This window comes from Castor canadensis, chromosome 12 (genome assembly GCF_047511655.1).
Source record: "Castor canadensis chromosome 12, mCasCan1.hap1v2, whole genome shotgun sequence".
Taxonomy (NCBI): domain Eukaryota; kingdom Metazoa; phylum Chordata; class Mammalia; order Rodentia; family Castoridae; genus Castor; species Castor canadensis.
The window spans coordinates 111482105-111503271 of record NC_133397.1 but is presented as its reverse complement, the minus strand read 5'-3'; the positions used below and the strand labels follow the sequence as shown (position 1 = coordinate 111503271).

The 21167-nt window shown below is 38.1% G+C and overlaps 2 protein-coding genes across 8 annotated transcripts in view; one reads left to right on the top strand and one right to left on the bottom strand.

Annotated features, from left to right (window-relative positions):
- The window catches only part of St7l (suppression of tumorigenicity 7 like), a 77618-nt gene extending 58358 nt beyond the window's left edge, over positions 1-19260 (bottom strand). For 4 of the 7 annotated variants that reach the window (XM_074050757.1, XM_074050761.1, XM_074050759.1 and 1 more), the window contains exons 1-6: positions 19021-19260; positions 15766-15848; positions 12006-12168; positions 6779-6833; positions 6255-6370; positions 306-384 (exon numbers count right to left, since the gene is read on the bottom strand). In XM_074050757.1, coding sequence (XP_073906858.1) covers positions 306-384; positions 6255-6370; positions 6779-6833; positions 12006-12168; positions 15766-15848; positions 19021-19228 — 704 coding nt within the window. In that variant the 5' untranslated portion in view covers positions 19229-19260. Of the gene's footprint in view, positions 1-305; positions 385-6254; positions 6371-6778; positions 6834-12005; positions 12169-15765; positions 15849-18293; positions 18942-19020 lie in introns of those variants that run through there. The other 3 variants (XM_020156573.2, XM_074050763.1, XM_074050762.1) reach the window with 2 other exon arrangements.
- Positions 19261-19824: 564 nt separating this feature from the next.
- Capza1 (capping actin protein of muscle Z-line subunit alpha 1) overlaps positions 19825-21167 on the top strand; it is a 41273-nt gene continuing 39930 nt past the window's right edge. Inside the window, exon 1 of the mRNA XM_074050764.1 lies at positions 19825-19973. Coding sequence (XP_073906865.1) covers positions 19893-19973 — 81 coding nt within the window. The 5' untranslated portion in view covers positions 19825-19892. The remainder of the gene's footprint in view (positions 19974-21167) is intronic.

Here is a 21167-nt window from a genome sequence, read left to right as displayed (position 1 = left end):
TAAAAAGAATTTCTAGGACTGCAGGTATGGCTTAAGCTTTAGAGCACCTGCTTTGTAAGCACAAAGCCCTGAGTACAAACCCCAGTCCCATCAAAACAAAAAAAGAAAAAAGAAGAAAGAATTACTACATAATTCCATTCAAAAGCATATAAAAGTTTATAATTTCAGAAGCAAATTTTCTCTCCAGTATGAGAAAAGGAAAAGAGATGATGATGATTCCAAGTGTTTTAGGAAAGACAAAAGAAATTATCACTTCCCTGGGTTTTCTTTAAAACAAACTTATTTTCCATGTATTTCAAACTTACTCATTGTTTAATTCTAAAGCTTGATAGGCTGCTTTGATTCGAGCTGGAGGATTTCTTTCCCTCCATGCCTTCTGCATAACTGTAGAAAAGATATTTCAAAAGTGGATGAGATGGTAAACATAAATAGTCTTAGGCAAAATGTATGAAGAATGAGCTACAGGAGTAAATAAAGTTTTAAATAATATGATCTTAAACATATGAAACAAGAAACTGGTTACCAGCTCACATTACCCTTACGAGAAATTTACATCCAATTCTTCAGAAACTTTATATATACTTAAAATATTATTTGAATAACTATACAAAATAAGTTAATTATATCATTATTATACATTAACATTTATATATCTAAATGCATTTTAAAATCAATATGAAATATTCTCCTACATTCTATCATTCTGAAAAGATTTTATGGAACCACTAAAAACATATAAAAACTTAACATCTTTATCTACTCAATGATTCACTCTATGAACAACTGTGGATTTGCATTTTGTATGAAAAGTAGAAAGGGAGAATAAATTAATTTAGGATATGTACATCTCTGGAAAATATCAATTTCATCAGGAATCAACAAAAGCCTGAGTTACAATTTCTCTGGAATAATAGTATTAGTGTTGCTACCATTTGCTGTACCAAAATGAAGATACTGCATTAAGGAATGTTTCTTAAAAATTAAACAAACAATAGGGGTTGGGGATTTAGCTCAGTGGAAGAACGCTTGCCTGGCAAGTGCAAGGCCCTGAGTTCGGTCCCTGGCACCAAAAAAAAAAAAAAATTAAACAAACAAATAAAGTAGACTCATGAAATAGCTGGCTTATTTTAAATTTGGTAAGAAAAACTGAGAACCTATGACTGTTGATTTTGGAACAAAACCTACAACTGTCCAGAAAGAATAATGTGGAAAATGTTTGCGTTTTCCTTTAGAAGCAAAATATGAGTTGGATTAGAAAGGGAGACAATATATTCTACTTGTATAACAAAAATGCATTTCTCATATCAAACGTCACCAGTTGGCTGACAGCAAATGCTTCCTGAACCTGATAAATTGATACAAGTCAGCACCCATCTGATAATGACCAGGTAGAGAACATCATTCTGCTAAAACACTAAAGTATTACATAAAGGAAGAGTATGATTATATTAGACTTGCAATTTTTGATGAATGGGGCTCTCTTGTATAAGAGATACGGTATTTACAAGTGAAATTTTAATGCTGATCCTTAACAAGATTTTAAATGGTTATTGGATATTTAGTATATTTAGTATATATTTATTTCACCAATTCCCTTTTGATGGAAAATTAAGTTATACACAATGCTTTCCTACTATAAAAGCATTGTGATAACAATCTTTCAGTGTCTTAGTATAGCTGACCAAATAGTCAGCTATTTCTTCTAAAGAGGTTTAGAAGAAAAGCTGGCTAAAATATATGCATCTTTTTAAAAGATTTTGGATATATACCCCCAAACACTTCTCAATATGATTGTGTTAATTTATACTCTCAGGAGGTTTAGGACAGTGACTGTGTCCCTACTTTCTAACCAACATATTACAGGTTGAACATCCCTTATTCAAAAATCCAAAATCTGAAATGCTCCAAAATCTAGAACATGAAACCACAAGTAGAAAATTCCTCACCTGACTTCATGTGATGAGTTGCAGTGAAAATACAGGCACACCAAAAATATTATATGAAATCACTTTCAGCTATTTGTATAAGGTATTTGTGAAACAAACATGAATTTTGTGTTTAGACTTGAGTCCCATCCCCAAGACATCTCATTATGCATATCTAAATATCTAAAAGTAAAAAAAAATCTGAAATCCAAAAACTTCTGGCCCCAAGCACATCAGACAAGGGATACTCAAATCTGTATTATCAATCTGCACTAATTCAATACATGAAAACAATTTCATTTTCATTTGTATTTTTAAAAAAATTTCTAGTGAGGTTATCTAACCTACTTTTAGGAACTTTTTCTTATTCTTACATTTTCAAATGCTCTACCTAGCCTTCCAAGATTATTCTTCACAACCAAGGCAGCTCTAAGCCTAAAGGAAAAAGAAGGAATAAAATAAGGGAAGAAAAAAATGCACATATTTTTTCTAAAATAAGGCCTAAGAGTAATTTAAAGCAAAATGCTGATTTAGCATTTAATAGTTTAAAAAACAATTCACACAAGAAATTAGCAATTTGCTTAAATTTGTTTTTCAAGTTAAATAATATTCTAATATTCTAACAAGCATAAACATGAGCAGTAATTATCCTCAGGTCAGGGATCACAAATGTAAATACCTGTAAAATCTAGGTAGGAAACATAAGTACAAAACACACATGCCCAAGGAGAGCTACAACTCAGCTCTAGCTGATGACTGCCAACTAGAAAAGCAGGTCCAGGGCAAGTGGAGTGGCTCATGTGGTAGAGTGCCTGCCCAGCAAGCACAAGGCCATGAGTTTAAATCCCAGTATTACCCCACCTCCAAAAAAGAAATGCAGGTCCAGTTGTCCTATATTTTCAAAAAAGTGTAAAGCTGGATTTTAAAGTGAAATCTCTTAGGTATTTTTTTTTTTTTGGTTGTTTTTGAAATGAGGTCATCTCACTATATGTTGCCTGGGCTGTTCCCAAACTCCTAGACTCAAGTGAATCTCCCACCTCAGCCTTCCTAGTAACTGGGACCACAGGTGTGCACCATTTCTGCCAGCATCTTGATTTTTAAATGTTAAATATGAAAGCAAATAATCCAAACAATAATGCTGACTGGACTTTGAGGATACGTTTATTCTCTGACTTAGATGAAGAAGTCAAAAGATGAGAACAAAATCTTCTAATTTAATGCTCACTGATGACAGTAAGTCACATCACACATATATACACATCTGTCTTTTTTAGTAGAAAACTGCTGATATAAATCACTGCCTTTAGGTGAGTATTTGAAAGAATCAGATGGAAAAAAAGTCCCTTTCTGAATTATCAATCGAGATAAATTCTGTCCTTAAGTTCAGTCTGTCATTGGGTTATGCATACCTCTAGAAGTACATGAAACTTTTTAAGGAGCAAAATTATATACTTGGATTTAAGAAAATCAATTTCTAAAGTCTCAACTTCATATGATTATTTCCTACAAGTGATTTACCTGAAGAATCTTCCTCTGATTAATCTATCATCAAGTTGTTTTCCTTTCCTACCTAACTATAATCCCTACACTCTTCCCCTTAGAGATATGTTCCCTTCTATTTTACAAAAGAAAGACTGGCTTCCTACTCATTTTGAATGTTCCATTGCCCTAGAGTATAAAAATCTCCAGCTGCCAAACAAAAAATGCAGTTTGGGTTTAGGGGTAGTCTTTATTCCTTGAGATAGGGTCTCACAGTGCAGCCCCAACGGGCCTGGATTTGCAGGTCTTCCTGTATCAGCCTCCCAAGGGATGGGATGACAGGCCACCAAGCCCAGCTGGGGGGTAGCCATTTTAAATCAAGGCTCTCTATAATAGGGATTTCTGCCTTTTATTTATTTCTTTGAACAGTGGACCTTGCCATTAAAAAAGAGAATATTCTGGCCCCTGGATACTTTGAATTAGGGAGTGATAACAAGTTTTATTAGTTCCATTAGCATCCCGCCCCAATTACCATCGAAAAATAGTTACTCCTAAGGGAAAGTACCCTTATAGCAAGGCAAGGGTGTGTTAGTAAGGAATAAGAAAACCAGTGGGGCCTTACTTTGGTCAAGTGATAAGCTCTAGGCAAAGCTCCAAGATTTACCTCTCGATTTTAGAATGTGAATTTAGAAGAGAGATGACTGGGTTGAGGGTGATTCTCAAGTGTTGGAGTGCCTGCCTAGCAAGCAAGGGGCCTGAGTTCACACCCCCACACTACAAAAAAAAAAAAAAAAAAAAGAGGAGGAAGAGAGATGGTTGTTATGCATGTTAATATGTATACTTGAATTGAAAAACAAAATCAGATTTCTCTGTCAGAGAACAGTATTATTCGGTGATAGGATTGACAATCAAGACAATTACCTGATTAGGTTATATGAAGGACATATTCCAAAGTTCAAAAAGTTAAGTATATGGCTATAAGGACTTGACAAAATAAATACATGATAACATTTAGAACCTTATGATCAAATGAAGCTTAAATTTAAAAATTTTACATAAAAATGGTTACTGTGGAAAAGTTTCCAAGTGTGATAAAAGATTCTCATGTAAAAATTATTACATTATTAAAAAATTATATAGGGGTGTAGAACAGATACACATTCAAGAAGAAAAAGCAGCTATAGGTCAATCATGGTGGTACAGCTCTATAATCCCAGCACTAGAGAAGTGAGAAGTGAGAGAAATGAGGCACTAGAGGCACTAGAGAAGTGAGAGAAGTAAGGCAGGAAGTTCTTAAATTTGAGGCTAGTCTGGACTACACAGCAATACCTTATCTCGAAACAAACAAAAAAGGACTTGTATAAAGTTTACTACTGTTAGAGAGTATTTGTTTGTGTAGTTTTCAATAGATAAGTGACTAGGGCGTGGCTCAGTGGTGGAGTGTGTGCTTAGCATGCAGAGACCCTGATTTCAATCCCACGATACTCATACACACACACACCTTCACACTCACACTCTCACACTCATACAAAATCATTTGATTCCACAAGGTATGCTAGTTTTGTATTTTAAATGTCTATATTTTGCAATATGTCAAATTACAATCTTTGCAATCATTTAACCTTATGATATCAACTTAAAATGTGTGAAAAGACGTATAGATTTTCAAAACTCTTTTAGGAGAAAGGAAAAGGATGCTGCTATTTGCACTTCTGCTTATGAGAAGGAGATGAGGAGTTATTTCCAGAGTCACCTCAGTGACTCTGATACTACTGATACTCCACTACACTACAATTTCCGTATGCTGTGTGTGTGTGTGTGTGTGTGTGTGTGTGTGTGTGTGTGTGACACTGGGATTTCAACTTGGGGCCTTGTGTTTACTAAGCAGGAGCTCTACCATCTGAGCCACATCCCCAGCTCCATATACACTTTTGCTATCAACACAAACGTTAAGCATAAAAACATACAACAATTCTTTTTTCTCCTCTATTTGCAATTATGCCACTTTATGTAACCATATCAAAGATCCCTGGGTTTCCTGCTACCATTCAACCTTAATATTTTTAATCCAACAAAGATGTATCATACTTAACTTATTTCAATGTTAAGAAATGGGCTTTTTAATCCTTATTGGTAATTTTCTTCCACTTATCAATGTGGTTGGTAGAAACAGTAGTAGTATAGTGGTTAAGAGATATACTCCAGTTTGAAGCCCAGCCCCACCATTTATTAGCTATGGGACTTAGGGCATGTTACTTCAAGTTCCTTTGCCTTGGTTTCTTTATTTTTTAAATGGGGGTGACAATAGAATCTACTTCATAAAGTGATTGGGAAGATCAAATTAATACATTCCTACAAAGTTCTTAGAGCAGTGCCTGGTACACAGTGCTATCCAAGTGTTAGCTATCAACAGTGAAATTGCTTAGGACATCTGTAACACCTAGGCTATTAGTTCATACATACTTTCAACCAAGAATAAATGATAATATTTATAGTTTGCCAAGCAATGTGCTATCTCAACTAATAAGCTGGGCCTGGTGGTACATTCTGCAATTCCAGCAACTCAGGAGGCATAGGTAGGAGGATCATGGTCTGAGGTCAGCTGGGGAAAAAACACATGACCGCATCTGAAAAACACCTAAAGCAAAAAGAGCTGAGAGTGTGGCTCAAGTGGTAGAATTCCTGCATAGCAAGTACAAGGTCCTGAGTTCAAACACCAGTACTGTAAATAATAATGACAACAATGTAAATAAATCCAAGCTACATAGTTGTATATTATAATAACTCTAAAGAACTTTAAAAACCATTTCAACAGTCACTGTGTATACCATGAACAAATATAATACACACCTGTGTCTGAAGGACGTAAAAAGTCAGTGTCACAAGTGAAAAACGTCTGATGGTCCTGTGCTGACAAGTTCATGTCATAGTAAGTAAGTGGCTCTTTACCAGTCACCCAAGTGTATCTTTACCAAAACACACAAAAAAATAATTGGACATGAGAGAGAATCTGTTACAACAGACACTATTTAAATTCCAAACATATATGACCACAACTTGTATTTCAAAATGTTCTTAAAGTTTATTATACCCAATAAATTAAAAGAAATAAGCTACATAAATTACCTAGAGTATGATAACAAAGCAGAGACTGTTATATATTTATTTTTAAAAATTGACAAGTGTGGTGGCTTATGCCTGTCATCCCAGCACTCAGGAGGCTGAGGAAGTAGAGTCAAAAGTTTGAGGCCAGTCTGGGCTTCAGAGAAGACCCTATCTCAAAAAACAATAAAACCACAAAAGAAAACAAACGTTCCACAGTACTTTGACTCTAAGACCAATGCCTTATTTACACTGAAAGCAAAATGTTGTACCTCCTATATTCTGCTCCTCTGAAAAGGTTGAGAGGGTTTCTCCATACCTTGCATTCTGAAAAATAAGGGGGAAGGGGAATGGAAATGAGAGTTTAATCAAATGCAGGTAATCTCCATTTAACCAACATTTATTGTCAACCTGCTGTATACTAAGCACAGTGCTAGCCACAAATTGTACAAAGATGAATAAAGCATAAATCATCCTTGCTCTCCAGATGCATGCAGTAAAATCTAGTCATTCCTTTATTTTTGTCTCTATAGCATTTTGTTCATAATTCAGCTACAGAACTTACTACATTACAATGTGATTGTCTATTTGGTTTTCAGTTGCTCCTCTAAAATATGATCTCCTAAAGCTTCATTCATTCTTCTATTCCTGGAGCCTACCATGTCATCTGGAGCTGACTTGTTCAGTTGAATTAAATATACGAGAGTCAGTCATATAAGTAACAACCTAAATTGTGTGACAAGTCCTATAGTAGAGAAATGCTTTATTCTGAGACAAAAAAAAAGGAAGTGATCAATTTTTTTCTCAGGAAATCAGGGAAGGCTTTAGAGAAGATCTGAACTGACACTGAATTACTGTAAAAGATGAGTAGCCCTAAGAAGCAGGAAATATCACAAAACTGCATAGCATGTTTAGGCTAGGGTACAGTGTAGGAGGGAAAGCAAATCCATCCAAGGGTCTATAAGCATGATAAAATCAATACAAAAATTGATACCTATATGCTAAATATCAGATCTTTTTAGGTCAGCAATGTTCAAAGTATGATTGATGGAACTGCAAAGTAAAAACTTTTCTTACAGTAAATTCTAAGACATGATTTGCCTTTTTAATTGTGTTGACCCGAGAGTGAGGGCTTCCTTAATTTTTGTACCCCAGGCACCTCACTTGTCTTATCCTATTCCCGCAAAGTTGAACTAATGGTTGTAAAATCAACAGTAGGTTAATTCACTACTATTTAGCATAAATCAAGGCAGTGACACCAAATTATACTACTAGTCGTTAGATTTGTCACTCCCCACATGCTTTCAGTAAAAACAAGTCAAAAAACAAACAAAAAACAACAAAAAGAAGTCAGACCTAATAGCACATGTATTTAACTCCAGCACTCAGAAGGCTGAGATAGAAGGATTGAGAATTTGAGGCCAAACTGGGGCACATTGTGAGTTCAAGGCCAGCCAGACTATATAATCAGCCCTGTTTCACAAAAAATAAACGAAAATGTTTCTTGTGCTAGGGACCAGACGCAGAGTCTCATGCACTCATGCATACTAGGCAAGCACTCTACATCTGAGCTATATCCCCAGTCCAAAGGCAAATTTTAAATCTTTTTTTTTTTTTCGGTGCTGGTGATCTGAAGCAAATTTTTAAACATTATACCAGGTATGATATTCATCTCTGGTAAGAGCAATTGCTTTGTGAGCTGAACCGAACCGAACTTTTGTTAAGAAACACCACTTCTACTTGAAAAAGAGACAAATTTATGATTATTCAGATGAGTACCTAGAAAACAACTTCATTTGAATGAACAAAGTGAGCCTGTCCACCATAAGGAAGAAAACTAATAGTGTTTTTTGTCAGTGATAACATTTGAATTTCTAAGCAAATATTAAAAATTTGAAAATTCTGCATTTGCTACTGTGAGGTTGGCAATTTCACAATGGTTAAAGACTTCTCAGGGAAATTTGGTGATGATTTTCACAAATGTGATTTTTCTTATATTAACATTTAATGTTCTTGTATTAACGTTTAAGACTCAGTGAACAAGTATTTTCCAAATAACCAGTGTGTGATGTAATAAAATTTTGCAAAAAAAAAAAATTAAAAGGTAACACGGGGGGCTGGTATTCAAGTGTAGAGCATCTGCCTAGCAAGTACAAGGCCCTGAGTTCAAACCCCAGCACCGCCAAAAGCAAAAAAAAGTGAACATACATCAATATATTTTAATAGAGAATGTAAAGTTCAGATTCCACACTGAAAGTAAGCTTTCAGAAAATACCCCTCAGAGCAAGTTTAATATAGAACCAAAAAAGAATATCCACAATCTTCTAAAGAAGAGGCAATTAAAATACTCCTTCCATTTCCAACTACATATCTGTGTGAGACCAGATTTTCTTCATATACGTCAACTAAAACAAAACAGCACTAGAGACAGTGCAGAAGTGCATATGAAAATAAGCTGTTTTTTATTAAGCTAGATATTAAAGGATTTAAAAGAATGTACAACAGTGCCAGTCTCTTGACCAAACTTTTATCTTGTTTGGGGAAATATCATTTTTCATAACATGTGTATTAGTTTGGAGTGCCATAACACAATACCATAGACATACGGCTTTTGAAGGCAGTACGCATTTGCAGCTAAATAGCTCTGCAGTGCAGTCCTATAGAATCCAAGCAGCCCAACTGCCTTACTTTTTGTCTCACTTTCTCTGTCCCTTTTAGTTCAATCTGGCAATGTCTTTGTTGGTATCTTTGCTCCTGACTTCTGCTGAGATAGCTGATTAAGTCCATGAGTTGCTGTTCAGTTACACCCTTAGTGCTCCATTCAGAACAAGTTTTCTCATTTTTTACAATATGGATAGGCTCAGAATTCTCCAAAATCTTCAAGTTCTGGTTCTGGTTCCTTTTTGCTTAACAATTATTTCTTTAATTCATCTCTCCTCTTCTACTTCTCACTATAAATAGTCAGAAGGAAACAAGCTGCTCCTTCAACACTTTGTTTAGAAATACCCTCTGCTAAGCTGGGCATGGTGGTACACTCCTGTAGTCCCAGCACTAAAAAGCTGAGGTAGGAGGATCATGAGTTTGAAGTCAGCCTTAGCTCCATAGAGAGACCCTATCTCAAAACAATCCAAAAAGGAAAAGGGAGATAGAAAAGAAATATCCTCAGCTAAATAATTTTATTGTGCCACCTTCTACATCCCACCAAATGCTAGAACACAGTTCAGCCAAGTTCTTTTTCATTCTATAACAAGGATCATCTTCCTTTCAGTTTCCAGTAACATGTTCATTTCCATCTGAGGCTTCACTAGAATCATCCTGAGTGTCCACACTTCTAGCATGTACCTCAAAAACCCTTGTAACCTCCAGACAGCTTTGCAGACACAGCTTTTTCCTGTGTCCTTGCATGGTGGAGAGAGTGACCTCCTCAGGGCTATTTTTTTTTTTTTTTATGGTGATGGTGGTGGTACTGGGGTTTGAAATCAGGGCCACACACTTGCTAGGCAGGTGCTCTACCATTTGAGTCATGCCCCCAGTTCTTTTATCTATTAATTTGTTTTTCAAATAGGGTCTCCTGCTTTTTCCTGGGCCAGCCTCAGTCTGCAATCCTTCTACCTCCACCTCCCAAGTAGCTAGAATTAAATGTGCCCCCATACTGGGCTTGTTTTTGAGATAGGATCTCACTAACTTTTGCGCAAGCTGGCCTCAAACCACTATCCTCCTATCTCTACCTCCTGAGTACTTGAGACTACAAATGTGTACCACCAGACCTTGCACTATTATTTTTTAAAAATTAATAAATTATTTAAAAATTTTCTGTTCAATTTCCAGTATGATAAAAGATATAGTTCATATAAAAACAAAAGCTAGTTAAATCTTCAATAATTTGTGTAAAGAATTCTGAATCCAAAATGTTTGAGAATCAGTTATTCACCTAGAAAGGGAAATTCTAGAAAAAGTAGTAGTATTAGAGGAAAGGAAACCAGTTATGATACTATAGCAATAGTCTGGTAAAGGGATATAGTGAGTATTGAAATAAAAGAAGGTAAGATGATAATTACCAAGATAATTTTTGAGGGTAAATCAACATAATTTGGGGCCAATTGTTTGGAGAAGGGAATGAAATTTTAAAAGAGCTATGAACTGAAACAACATAAAGGTTTCTAATAAGGTAAGTGTGTACTCTTAACAGATTGTATGTGTGATTATAGAAAGAGGACTATTGGAAAAAAAATTAGCTTCACTTTTGACAGAATGAATTCAGGGTACTTAGGGGCCATGCAAGGTAGAGAGTTTTAGCAAAGAGAATTATAGATTAGTCTGGGACTCAAAAGAAAGACTGGACTGGGAAAACACTGGAACACATAGACATAAGCAGTAACTTCCTAAATAGAACTTTAATAGCTCAGCATTAAATTGATAAATGGGACTGTGTCAAACTAAAAAGCTTCTTTACAGCAAAGGAAACAGTCACCAGACTGAAGAGGCAGCCTACAGAATGGGAGAAAATCATTGCCAACTGTATATAAAACAAGGGATTAATAACTAGAATATATAGGAAGCTCAAAAAACTAACCTCTCGAAGAATCAACAACACACTGAATAAACGGCAAATGAACTGAACACACAGTTCCCAAAAGAAGTACAAAGGGCCAATAAATACATGAAGGATGTTACATGTGTAACATCCTTGGCCACACAGAAAATGCAAATCAAAACCACACTGAGATTTCACCTCGCCCCAATTAGAATGGCTGTATTATCAGTAACACAAACAACAACAAATGCTGGTGAGGATGGGGGAGAAACAGAAGGAATCTTATCCACGGCTGGTGGGATGCAAATCAGTGCAACCCACTGTGGATATAGTATGGAGATTCCTCAATAAACTAAAATAGACCTTCCATACGATCCAGACCACTCCTGGGCATATACCCAAGGAAATCTAAGCCAGGATACAATAATGATACTTGCACACTCATATTTATTACAGCATTATTCACAATAGCAAAGCTTTGGAAACAGCCCAGTTGACCTACAACTGATGAATATGTTAAGAAAATGTGGTATATCTACACAATGAAGTTTTATTCAGCCATGAAGAATACAATTATGTTGTTCTGTTTTTAGTCTACTTGAACTGCTGTACCAAAATACCATAAATTGGGTGACTTATAAACAATAGAAATTTATCTCTTGCAGTGGAGGCTGGGAAATCCATGATCAAGGTGCTGGCAGATTGAATGTCTGGTGAGGACTCACTTTCTCATTGTAGATGGCACCTTCTTGCTATGTCCTCCTTGGGTCTCTTTTATCCCATTCACGATGGTTCCAGCCTCATAATCTGATCACCTCCCAAGGCCCCACCTCCTGACAGCATCAGATTGATGCACACACACACACACACACACACACACACACCACAGCACTCTGTTGTTTTGAGTTTTCTATCTTTGATAACCAAGCTCAATCTTAACTACACAGTTCTGAAAAAGCAGTTACCTGATAAATTATGTCTGCTGGTTTCATTCTCTCTGTTGCTGGAAGGAGAACCTGGCTCTGAAATGCTGTTTTCTGTTCCTCCCATCAGTGTTCGCAAATGGCTTATGGACACTTGCTCAATAAAAGATGTGCCATGCTTATGGAAGTACCACCATTCAAATATCTATGATAAAGACAAAACATCTGCCACTGAAAACAGAACTGATCAGCAGATACATTACAGATCTCAATTAAAACATTCTCTCAAGATGTTCCTGTTCAACTCGGCACTTTAAATGTAGTCTCTTTCCTCCCACCAAAAAAAATAAACAAATGAAAGCCAAGATCCTCCAATAATATATGCCATGTAAAAGTTAAATACCTTTCTTATAGTTTTGTCATGAAATTTAGACAAGATTAGACAAATTTTACATTTGTAATAAAACATTCAAACACAATGAGTTCAAATATAAAATATATATAGTTCAAATATAAACTATGTTTTACTGCTATTTTATTCTATCTACAGCCTAATTTTAAAACCATTTTAAAGCAATTAGCATAATGAATTAAGTACTAGGGGACCTGAGGTGTGGCTCAAGTGGTAGAGAACCTGCTTAGAAAGTACGAAGCCCTGAGTTCAAATCCCATGCCTCCACAAAAAAAAAAAAAAAAAAGTTATAATGAATCCCCAGATTTGACTCCAAAATCAACCATTTATTAGCGGTGTGCTCCGGGCAAGTCACTTAATCTTTAACCTCTCAGCACCTCAATGCTCTCATTTAGTAATATGCCTAACAAGAAGTGTAAGAAACAGTGAGTCAATGAGCTGCCAATGAGGACTCATCTGCCTCCCTTTTGAGCCCCATTATTTCCCAATATTCCAAATGACGGACTATTCTACTAAATATAGTACACAGATGTGTTACATAAACACATCAATAAACACCTAAGAGATTCTAATATTTTAAAAAATTATTTTGCTGTGACTGCAGAGACTATCACACACACACAAATCAGTTTTCAAATCTTTAGGAATGTTATTTTTGCTTCAGTTTAAATAATCGAACAAAACTACTACTTAGGTGTCAAAACCATAGTTTTGTATGACATTGGGCCTCACTGAGTAAACGATACAATCCTTAGAGGAAAGCAACAGAAAATCAGGTGCTGCTTTCTTTCTATTTTGCCATTGATGTCAATCTAAATTGCCTTCCCTTTATGCTCAGTCTTGCTGAGTTAACAAGCTGTTAATCCCCCAAAACATGGTCATGGTTTGGCTTCTGCCATATGTCTTACTAAGAGTGATGAAGCTTTTTTAAAAACAACCAGAAGAAAATACACAAATACAAATTGTTCATGTGACAGAAAGACAAGATTTAAAATGTGTAAATCCTGGATAAAAAAATTGGACAAATACTGTCAAGGCTTATAATCACAAGGGCAACAAAAAACTGCTCTTCACTATATGAAGTACAGGTGTGTCTGTGACTGAGCATGAGTTGGCTGCTTTTTGGACTTTGAAGTCAACTTTCTAACACAAATGATAACAACAAATTGCTAATATTTACCAAATGCCTTCTAGGAGCCAAACATTATGCCAAGGCCTTTACATGCATTTAATCCTTACACCTAATTTTACAGACACATATTCCAAGTTTAAATGACTAGCTCTGGTTCAAATTACGTTCAGTTGCAGAGTTGGGCTCCTTTTCTTTTTCTCTTTTAGGACAGAGTCTGCTTATATGGACTTCAGCTCATGATTCTCTTATCTCCATCCCTCAAGGGCTGATAAAGTTGGGTTTCTTATACATTTTTGTCTGACTTCAGAACTTCTAACCTTTATATTAGGTTGCTTACTGAATATACATCAGTGTATATCTATGTACACTCTATATCTATACATAAGTACATGATCAATAAGTATAGGTAGAAAAGAAATTATGAGCACAACTTTTGCTAATTAAAACCCATCAACACTGCAAGGGTAATGACATAGTTTAACCTTATTTTCATTTCCTAATTTTTGTATATGTAAATCCTGTTGTAATAAGAATAACAAAAATTTTAAATGGTTTTAGATATCTTATCTATGGATATATACAAAGATTGTTATCTCCCCTCATAAATGAAGAAATTAGGATTTCAACAGTTTATGTGACTTGCCTGAAGCTATCAACTAGTAAGTAGCAAAGACTCAAAATCATATCATTTGTTTCCAAAACCAATGCTTTTCCCCTCTATCAACTGTTAAAGATATTTTATTTCCTGTATTTAGCTTTATATATATACTATTGACTAAATATGCTAAGTATGCTTATTTAAAGCTTATATTAAAGCTTAAGTATTATAAATTAATAAATTGTAAGGCTTATATTCACACATTTATCCTGAATTTCTTGATATTTTTTAAATAGTTTTGAAGTCAAGAGAAAAATCTCTTTTTTTCCTCTAATACTTCACGTTAACCAAATGGTCAGAATCAGTCTCTATTTTTTAAAAAATGTCAGGGCCTGGCATGGAGGCTCACGCCTGTAAATCACAGTACTCCGGGCAGAGACAAGAGAAAAAAAAAAAAAAAAGTCCAACACAAATATTATTTCTACTAAAGCTGCAGAGCACCACCTACAGATGAGAAAAAAGAACAGAAAAATCGAAAAATCCACTGACCACACATGGCATAATACATCTTAAGATTTTTACCTGTTAGCAGTACTTTTCCAAAGTGCACACTAGGAAACAAGAGATCCTAAGGATGCTAATAGGATTATTTAAAATTTTTAATATTTTAAAGTTAAAAATAATATCTTGCTGAAGGAAAAGTTGAAGCAAAGTTAAACAAGTCTCCTTATTGTGGGACTTCTGAGAATAACTGCTGAAATTCACTAAGTGTTCTCCAAGCCAGCTATCATGTCGTAAGATTTTCACACCTCATTTGGTTCTCACAATCCTGTGACATGGATGTTATTATTTCCCCATTTACAAATGAGAAACTGAGACCTGGAAAAACTACAGGCTGGATTCCACACACACAAATTTTGAGTCTGTCCAATGTTTCCAACATTACAATATCTGTAGATTTTATATAAAATCTACATATCTAGGTTCCCTTGAAACTATCTGCAAAATTGGAAGAGCTAGTAATTCTAGTTACAGGTATGCAGGGCAGCAATTAACTTTAGTCACTTTCAGAAGGAACCTGATCTTTCCAGATGACAGTCCTCAAAGTGAACAAGGACTTCTAACTTTTACACTCTGCCTATTTCATTCACTTTTTGTTATTAACATGGGTTCTTCGGACATTAAATTTCTAACCCATTCTGATGCTCTATGACTACAGTAACAAGCCTTTATTACTTATATATAATGTTATACATTATAAACTATTAAGTATCATTCACATACTATATATGTATTATATATCACGTATATTATACATATATATATATACATATACACACACACATGTATATAAAACTGATACTGCAAATCTCTAAAAGTAGAGAGGAAGATGCAGTGTTCCCCAAGATTGTTTGACTAAGTAACTTTTTAAAATGTAAAATACGTGTCTGAAATGCTGATACATCAGTATTTATAATTATTGCAAATCTATAAAGGATCTTTAGATCCGTATCAAAACATGAATGAAGAAAATGGAGGGGTTGGAGATTTAGCTCAGTGGAAGAGCGCTTGCCTGGCAAGTGTAAGGCCCTGAGTTCGGTCCCCAGCACCGGAAAAAAAAGGAAAAAAAAAAAAAAAAAGAAAATGGAAAACTACTTACAAATATCAGTCCTGATATCAAAGAAGATGTTCCTGTAAGTGCCACATAGAATTTTGGTGTCAATGAGTTAAAAAATCCTGTTACTGTTAAAAGAGAAAACAGCAAAGTTAAAAAAAAAAACCCACAAACTTAAAGTACTTAAGTTACACTTATGAGGTGTCTTTGAGTAGAAGGACATAAGCAGTACAGCTACTCAACCATATGATGAGGTTATGCCCAGATAAACCCATCATTACCTGAAAATACTGTAAGTCAAAAATGCATGTGAGGGCTGGCAGAGGGCTCAAGTGGTAGAACATCTGCTTAGCAAGTGCAAGGCACCAAGTTCAAACCCCAGTGCCACCAAATAAATATATATTTGTGATAACTCTAGTCTTGCAAACATCATAGCTTAGCAACATAGCACCCTGTAGAGTACTGGGTGTTTGCCCTGCAGATTGTGTAAGTGTATGGGAGAGAACAGCTTACATTGCTGCCCAGCATGGGAGAGATCACGTGCTAGCACAGAAAAACATCAAAATTCAAAATCTGTCCTGAATGTATATGGCTTTCACATCATTTTAAAGTTCTAAAATCATAAGTTGACTTTCCTAAGTCAGAAATGATCTATATTAATATCTAGTATCAATTTCTAGCATGACATTCATTTGAAGTTGTAATTTTTACTTATTTATTTTTTGTGGGACAGGGATTTGTACATGTACTTGCAAAGCAGGCACTCCACTGCTGAGCCACAGTGCCAGTCCATTTTTTTTGCTCTGGTTATTTTAGAGATGGGGTCTCTCAAGTTATTTGCCCAGGCTGGCCTTGAACTATGATCCTCCAAACCTCAGCCTCCCAAATAGCTAGGATTACAGGAGTGAGCCACAAACACCTGGCAAAAAAGCTGTAATTTTTTTTAAAGGATACTTTTTTTGGGGGTGGGACTGGGGTTTGAAGTCAGGGCTTCATGCTTGCTAGGCAGGTGCTCTACCACTTGAGATACTCTGCCAGCCCTTCTTTTGTGTTGAGTTTTTTCAAGAGTCTCTCCAACTATTTGCCTAGGCTGGCTTCCAACTAAGATCTTCCTGATCTCTGCCTCTGAGAAGCTAGGATTACAGCTGGTGGTGGCTCCACCAGCTCCTGGCTAAAGGTTACTTTAAATTTCCACTGATCATATCTTAAACCTGCATTCATATATGTAAAAGTAGGATTTTATACTGCTGATTAGGTAAATAAGCAAATCAAAATGAGGCTTAGCATGTGCAAGGACCAAGGTTTGATCTCCAGCCTCCAAAATCAAGAAAAGCAAAAGCAATACGAAATGAAATAATTTAGCTTGCTCTGAGCATAAAACTAAAGCACTGTGAATCAAAAGATAAGAAGCTAAACAAACATACTTTTACAGAGGCAGTCTAAAACTGCCCCTTAATTACTTTGATGAGATATAAACCAGTGTTTCAAATTAGAGGGAAGGAAACAAGCATTAGACAAATCAGCTAAAGAAGCAAAATAGCTCAAAAAGAAAAGGAACAGAGTTCTTGTTCCTGAAGTTACTGAAATTTGGATCAAATTCTTCACTTCAAATAATTGTCTCATAAATAACCTCACAATTTCCTGATGTATAAGAGGAGAGCAAGAGCAGGACATTTCTCAGAGTAATAGTAAGGAATAATGAGATAATACAAGTAAAAATAAGTGCCAGGCCCCTAATGTTCACCAAAAAAAAAAGAAAAAATCAGGTCCAGCATGGTGGTTCACATCTATAATCCAAGCTACTTAGGAGTTGAAGATCAGGATTGTATTCAGCCTGTGCAAAAAGTTGGTTAGACCCCATCTTAACAAACAAGCCAGGTGTGGTAGTGCATTTTTAATCCGAGTTACAGGGAGGCTAGGTAGAAGGATCTTTGTCCCAGGCCTACCCTGAGCAAAAAAAAAAAAAAGGTAGACCCTATCTGAAAAATAACTAAAGCAAAAAAGGGTTGGGGTGTGGCTCACGTGGTAGAATGTCTGTCTAGAAAGAGCGAGGCCCTGAGTTCAAATCTCAGTACTGCCAAAATTGACAATATAGTTGACTTAGTCAACATTCTCATCTAAATGGTGTATCTAGTAAACGTACAGGAAAATAAATAATAAAGTAGTCAGATCTGGTGGTACATGTCTCTTAATCCCAGCACTTGGGACGATGAAGAAGGAAGATCTCAAAGTTCCAGGTCTACATAGCTACATAAGGAAGACTCTTTCTCAAAATAACTTGAACACATAAGCAAAAAGAAAAATAAATGAACTCAATGAATGATATTTAAGTGATTATACCATTAAGCACCTCATTCACCTGTTAGACACTAAACTAGCGTTTTAGACTTTTAGTGTATTTATACCTGAATTTACATTATACCTATCTTCAAAAAAAAAAAAATCCAAGATATCTCAGACATTATCTCACAGTCTTTCACATTATCTCATGGAATAGACAAGGCACGATTGCCTTCTCTTGCTACAAAGCATTATTAACCACTGTACTAATAGTCACCACTTAACAGAAGTACCTCAGTTTTGCTCCGTGGTTTCTGCTCAGAGCATGCGTGAAAATACTGTCATCACACGGCCAGGGGCCCCATCTACTTCATCCTATCTACAGCCGAACAACACTCTGCAGAATCCACTGGGATCAATACTTCTTACGGAAGGCTTTAGCCCAGACCCTTTAACAAGTGCTCTACAGATGCTGAAATTAAAAAACCCACTGCTGTTCTGTGTTCTCGCTCCCTTCTTCCCTCTGATCTATTTTACTACTCAAGGTAAAAACCTAAAAGGACAGACAAAAATATCGCGAAAACGATTTCTTAGGAGGACTAATTTAAAACAAGAGGATGGTCGACTCAAGATCACAATAGCACTCTCTTTTCTTTCGGGATCTTAGCAGTGCTTATCTTTGTTGTCTGGGCGGGTGTGGGTTCTCCAAGCTGGGAAGGCAGGAGACTCCGAGACATGACTTCCAAAGGACCCTACAAATGGTGAGGTTCGCCATTTATATACGCCCAGGGGTGCAAGCCTGAGAGTGCAGCTTGCAGCTGAGGGCGGGTGGAGAGGACAGGAGAGGGCGGCCCTCCCAGGGCAGGGCTGGAGAACTGCAGCTCGCCTTTGACAATCAGCTGCGGGGTTGCTGTGGTTGGCGCCCCCACCCACCCCCGGCCTCGGCGACTCCCGGCCCTTTGCAAAGCGCTCGCCCCAACACCTCGCCCGGCCCCGGGAGGTCTGGGCCTCGCCTCTCACCCGCTGCCAAGTTCTCACACAGCCTCAGCGGGACCCTCAGGGCGTAAAGCAGCCCCAGCCCCGCCACGAACCACAACGAGGCCCCAGACCCCGCCAGCCCGGCCCGCAGCCGCTCTCTCCAGCCCAGCGGCGGGCTCAAGCCCGTAGCCGGTGCCGGAGGAGACGTCGCGGCACTCGCGGCTTCGCCCAAGCCGTCACCGTCCGCCATCTTGCCGTTCCCGCGGGCGTCGGGAGCTGGGAGGGGAGAAGGGCAGGAAACAGGGAGTCGGGAATCCTGGGATAGTGGCGGACCTGAGGTTGGACTCTGTAAAAGTTGAGTCCTAGGGAACCAGACCGAGAAGATCTGGAAGGTGGCGGAGCGCGTCACAAGACAACGGGTACTTAGTCCTTCAGGGGCTGGAGGGCGGAGAAAGGGCCGATGGCGGCACCTGTTCTGGAGGAAACGGACTAAGATGTGACTCTGGAGTGAAGTGGCTTTGCTGCCATACTAGATGAGCGACGCCTTTCACTCTCTTCTCCAGGTTGGAAGAGCTACACCGGTCGTCCCAGGGACCAAGCAGCTCTTAGCGCACTGGTCACTGCTGCCACTTATAAGAGTAGCAACTGCTATTTGCTCAGATGGAACCCAGATGCCAACGACAGTCCAAACACGCTGCTAACGTCCCATTGACCAATGCGGAAATGACTAACTCAGTGAGAGAGATAACCGCGCTTTCAAGCCTCTCCAGACAAAGCCGACTTCCGGGAGGGCGCGGGCGCGCCTGGCCGTCAGTCCAGCACGTAACTGCCATGGCGCCCGCGCGGTCGGCGTTTCCGGCCGGGTCCTTCCGACGGCCCCCGCGGTGATTCCAACACTCAGCTCCCTTCCCGGCATGCCTTGCGCCGGCGGCCGGGCTCGGCCAGAGCAGCCCAAGATGGCCGACTTCGAGGATCGGGTGTCGGATGAGGAGAAGGTAAGGGGTCCGCCTCTCTTTCTTACCTCCTCCCCCCACAGGGAACTGGGGTCCGACCCTGCAATAGGGAACCCTGGCCGTGTCCCCAGGAAAAAAAGAGAAGGCTGTTTGCCCGTGCTTCCATACGCTGCCTGAAGTCGGGACGCTTGCCTCTTACGGGGCTTTTCTCTGCCTCACGGTGGCCCCAGTTCCCCATTCCTCAGTACTTTTTTTTTTTTCCCCTCCCGGACCTGAAGCACAGCTCAGGGGCCTTCCTGCAAGAGAAGAGAGACTTTCCCCTGATTGAATCGTGACTGAATTATAAGAGGGAGCAGTGGGGAGGTCGCGACGTATCATGCAATAGTTATTTTACCGCCTTAGGCTGTTGGGGCTCACCCCACCCCCATTTTTAGATGTGATTGGGGCTAGTTTAGTGCGAGTCACTTCCTGGTCAGGGTGGCCTCTTAACTTCCCTTTTGCTCCTCCTTCCTCAGGAAGTGATTTCGCTGTCATGACTCCTCCGCAGGGAGAGGTCCCCAAGTGTGGTCACCTCGCTTTTGTAATTGAACGAATTCCTAGTAATAAAATGTGTAAGCATCAGAATCGGACCACCACTCTTTCCTCTGCAGATGCTCCCTTGATTGTAGGTGACTCTGTCTTTGCTTCTTGATCGGCTTAACGGTAATTTTTTTTTTGAAAATAATTTTTTGGCTTCCTGTTAACAAATCAAGAAAATCGCCACTGGATTTTTTTGTTTGTTTGTTTGTTTTTAAACCCTAGAAAGGTTTTGTAGAGTGTGTAAGCCTCACGTTAACCCATTCAAGTCTGGACAAAGCATCCTGCCCTCCATAGGATGCCCCGCCGCTGTGTCTGGTTATAGTTGGGTTTGTCAGCATGGCATTTGTAGACTAATTTCCTTAAACGTGTCCTAAATAGCCCGGCGCCGTGGGCTCACACCTGTAATCCTAGCTACGCAGGATCATGAGGATCGCGGTTCGGAGCCAGCCCTAGCAAATAGTTACGTGAGACCCTGTCTCGGAAAAACCCATCACAAAAAAAGGGCTGGTGGAGTGGCTCAAGCTGTGGGCCCTGAGTTCAAGCCCCAGTACCGGGGGAAAAAAAAAGTGTCCTAAATAGAATAGCATATGCTAAATTAGGCGGAGTAACTTTTCTGAACAACTGCATACCTTTTTAAAACAGTTCATTGGGCTTTTC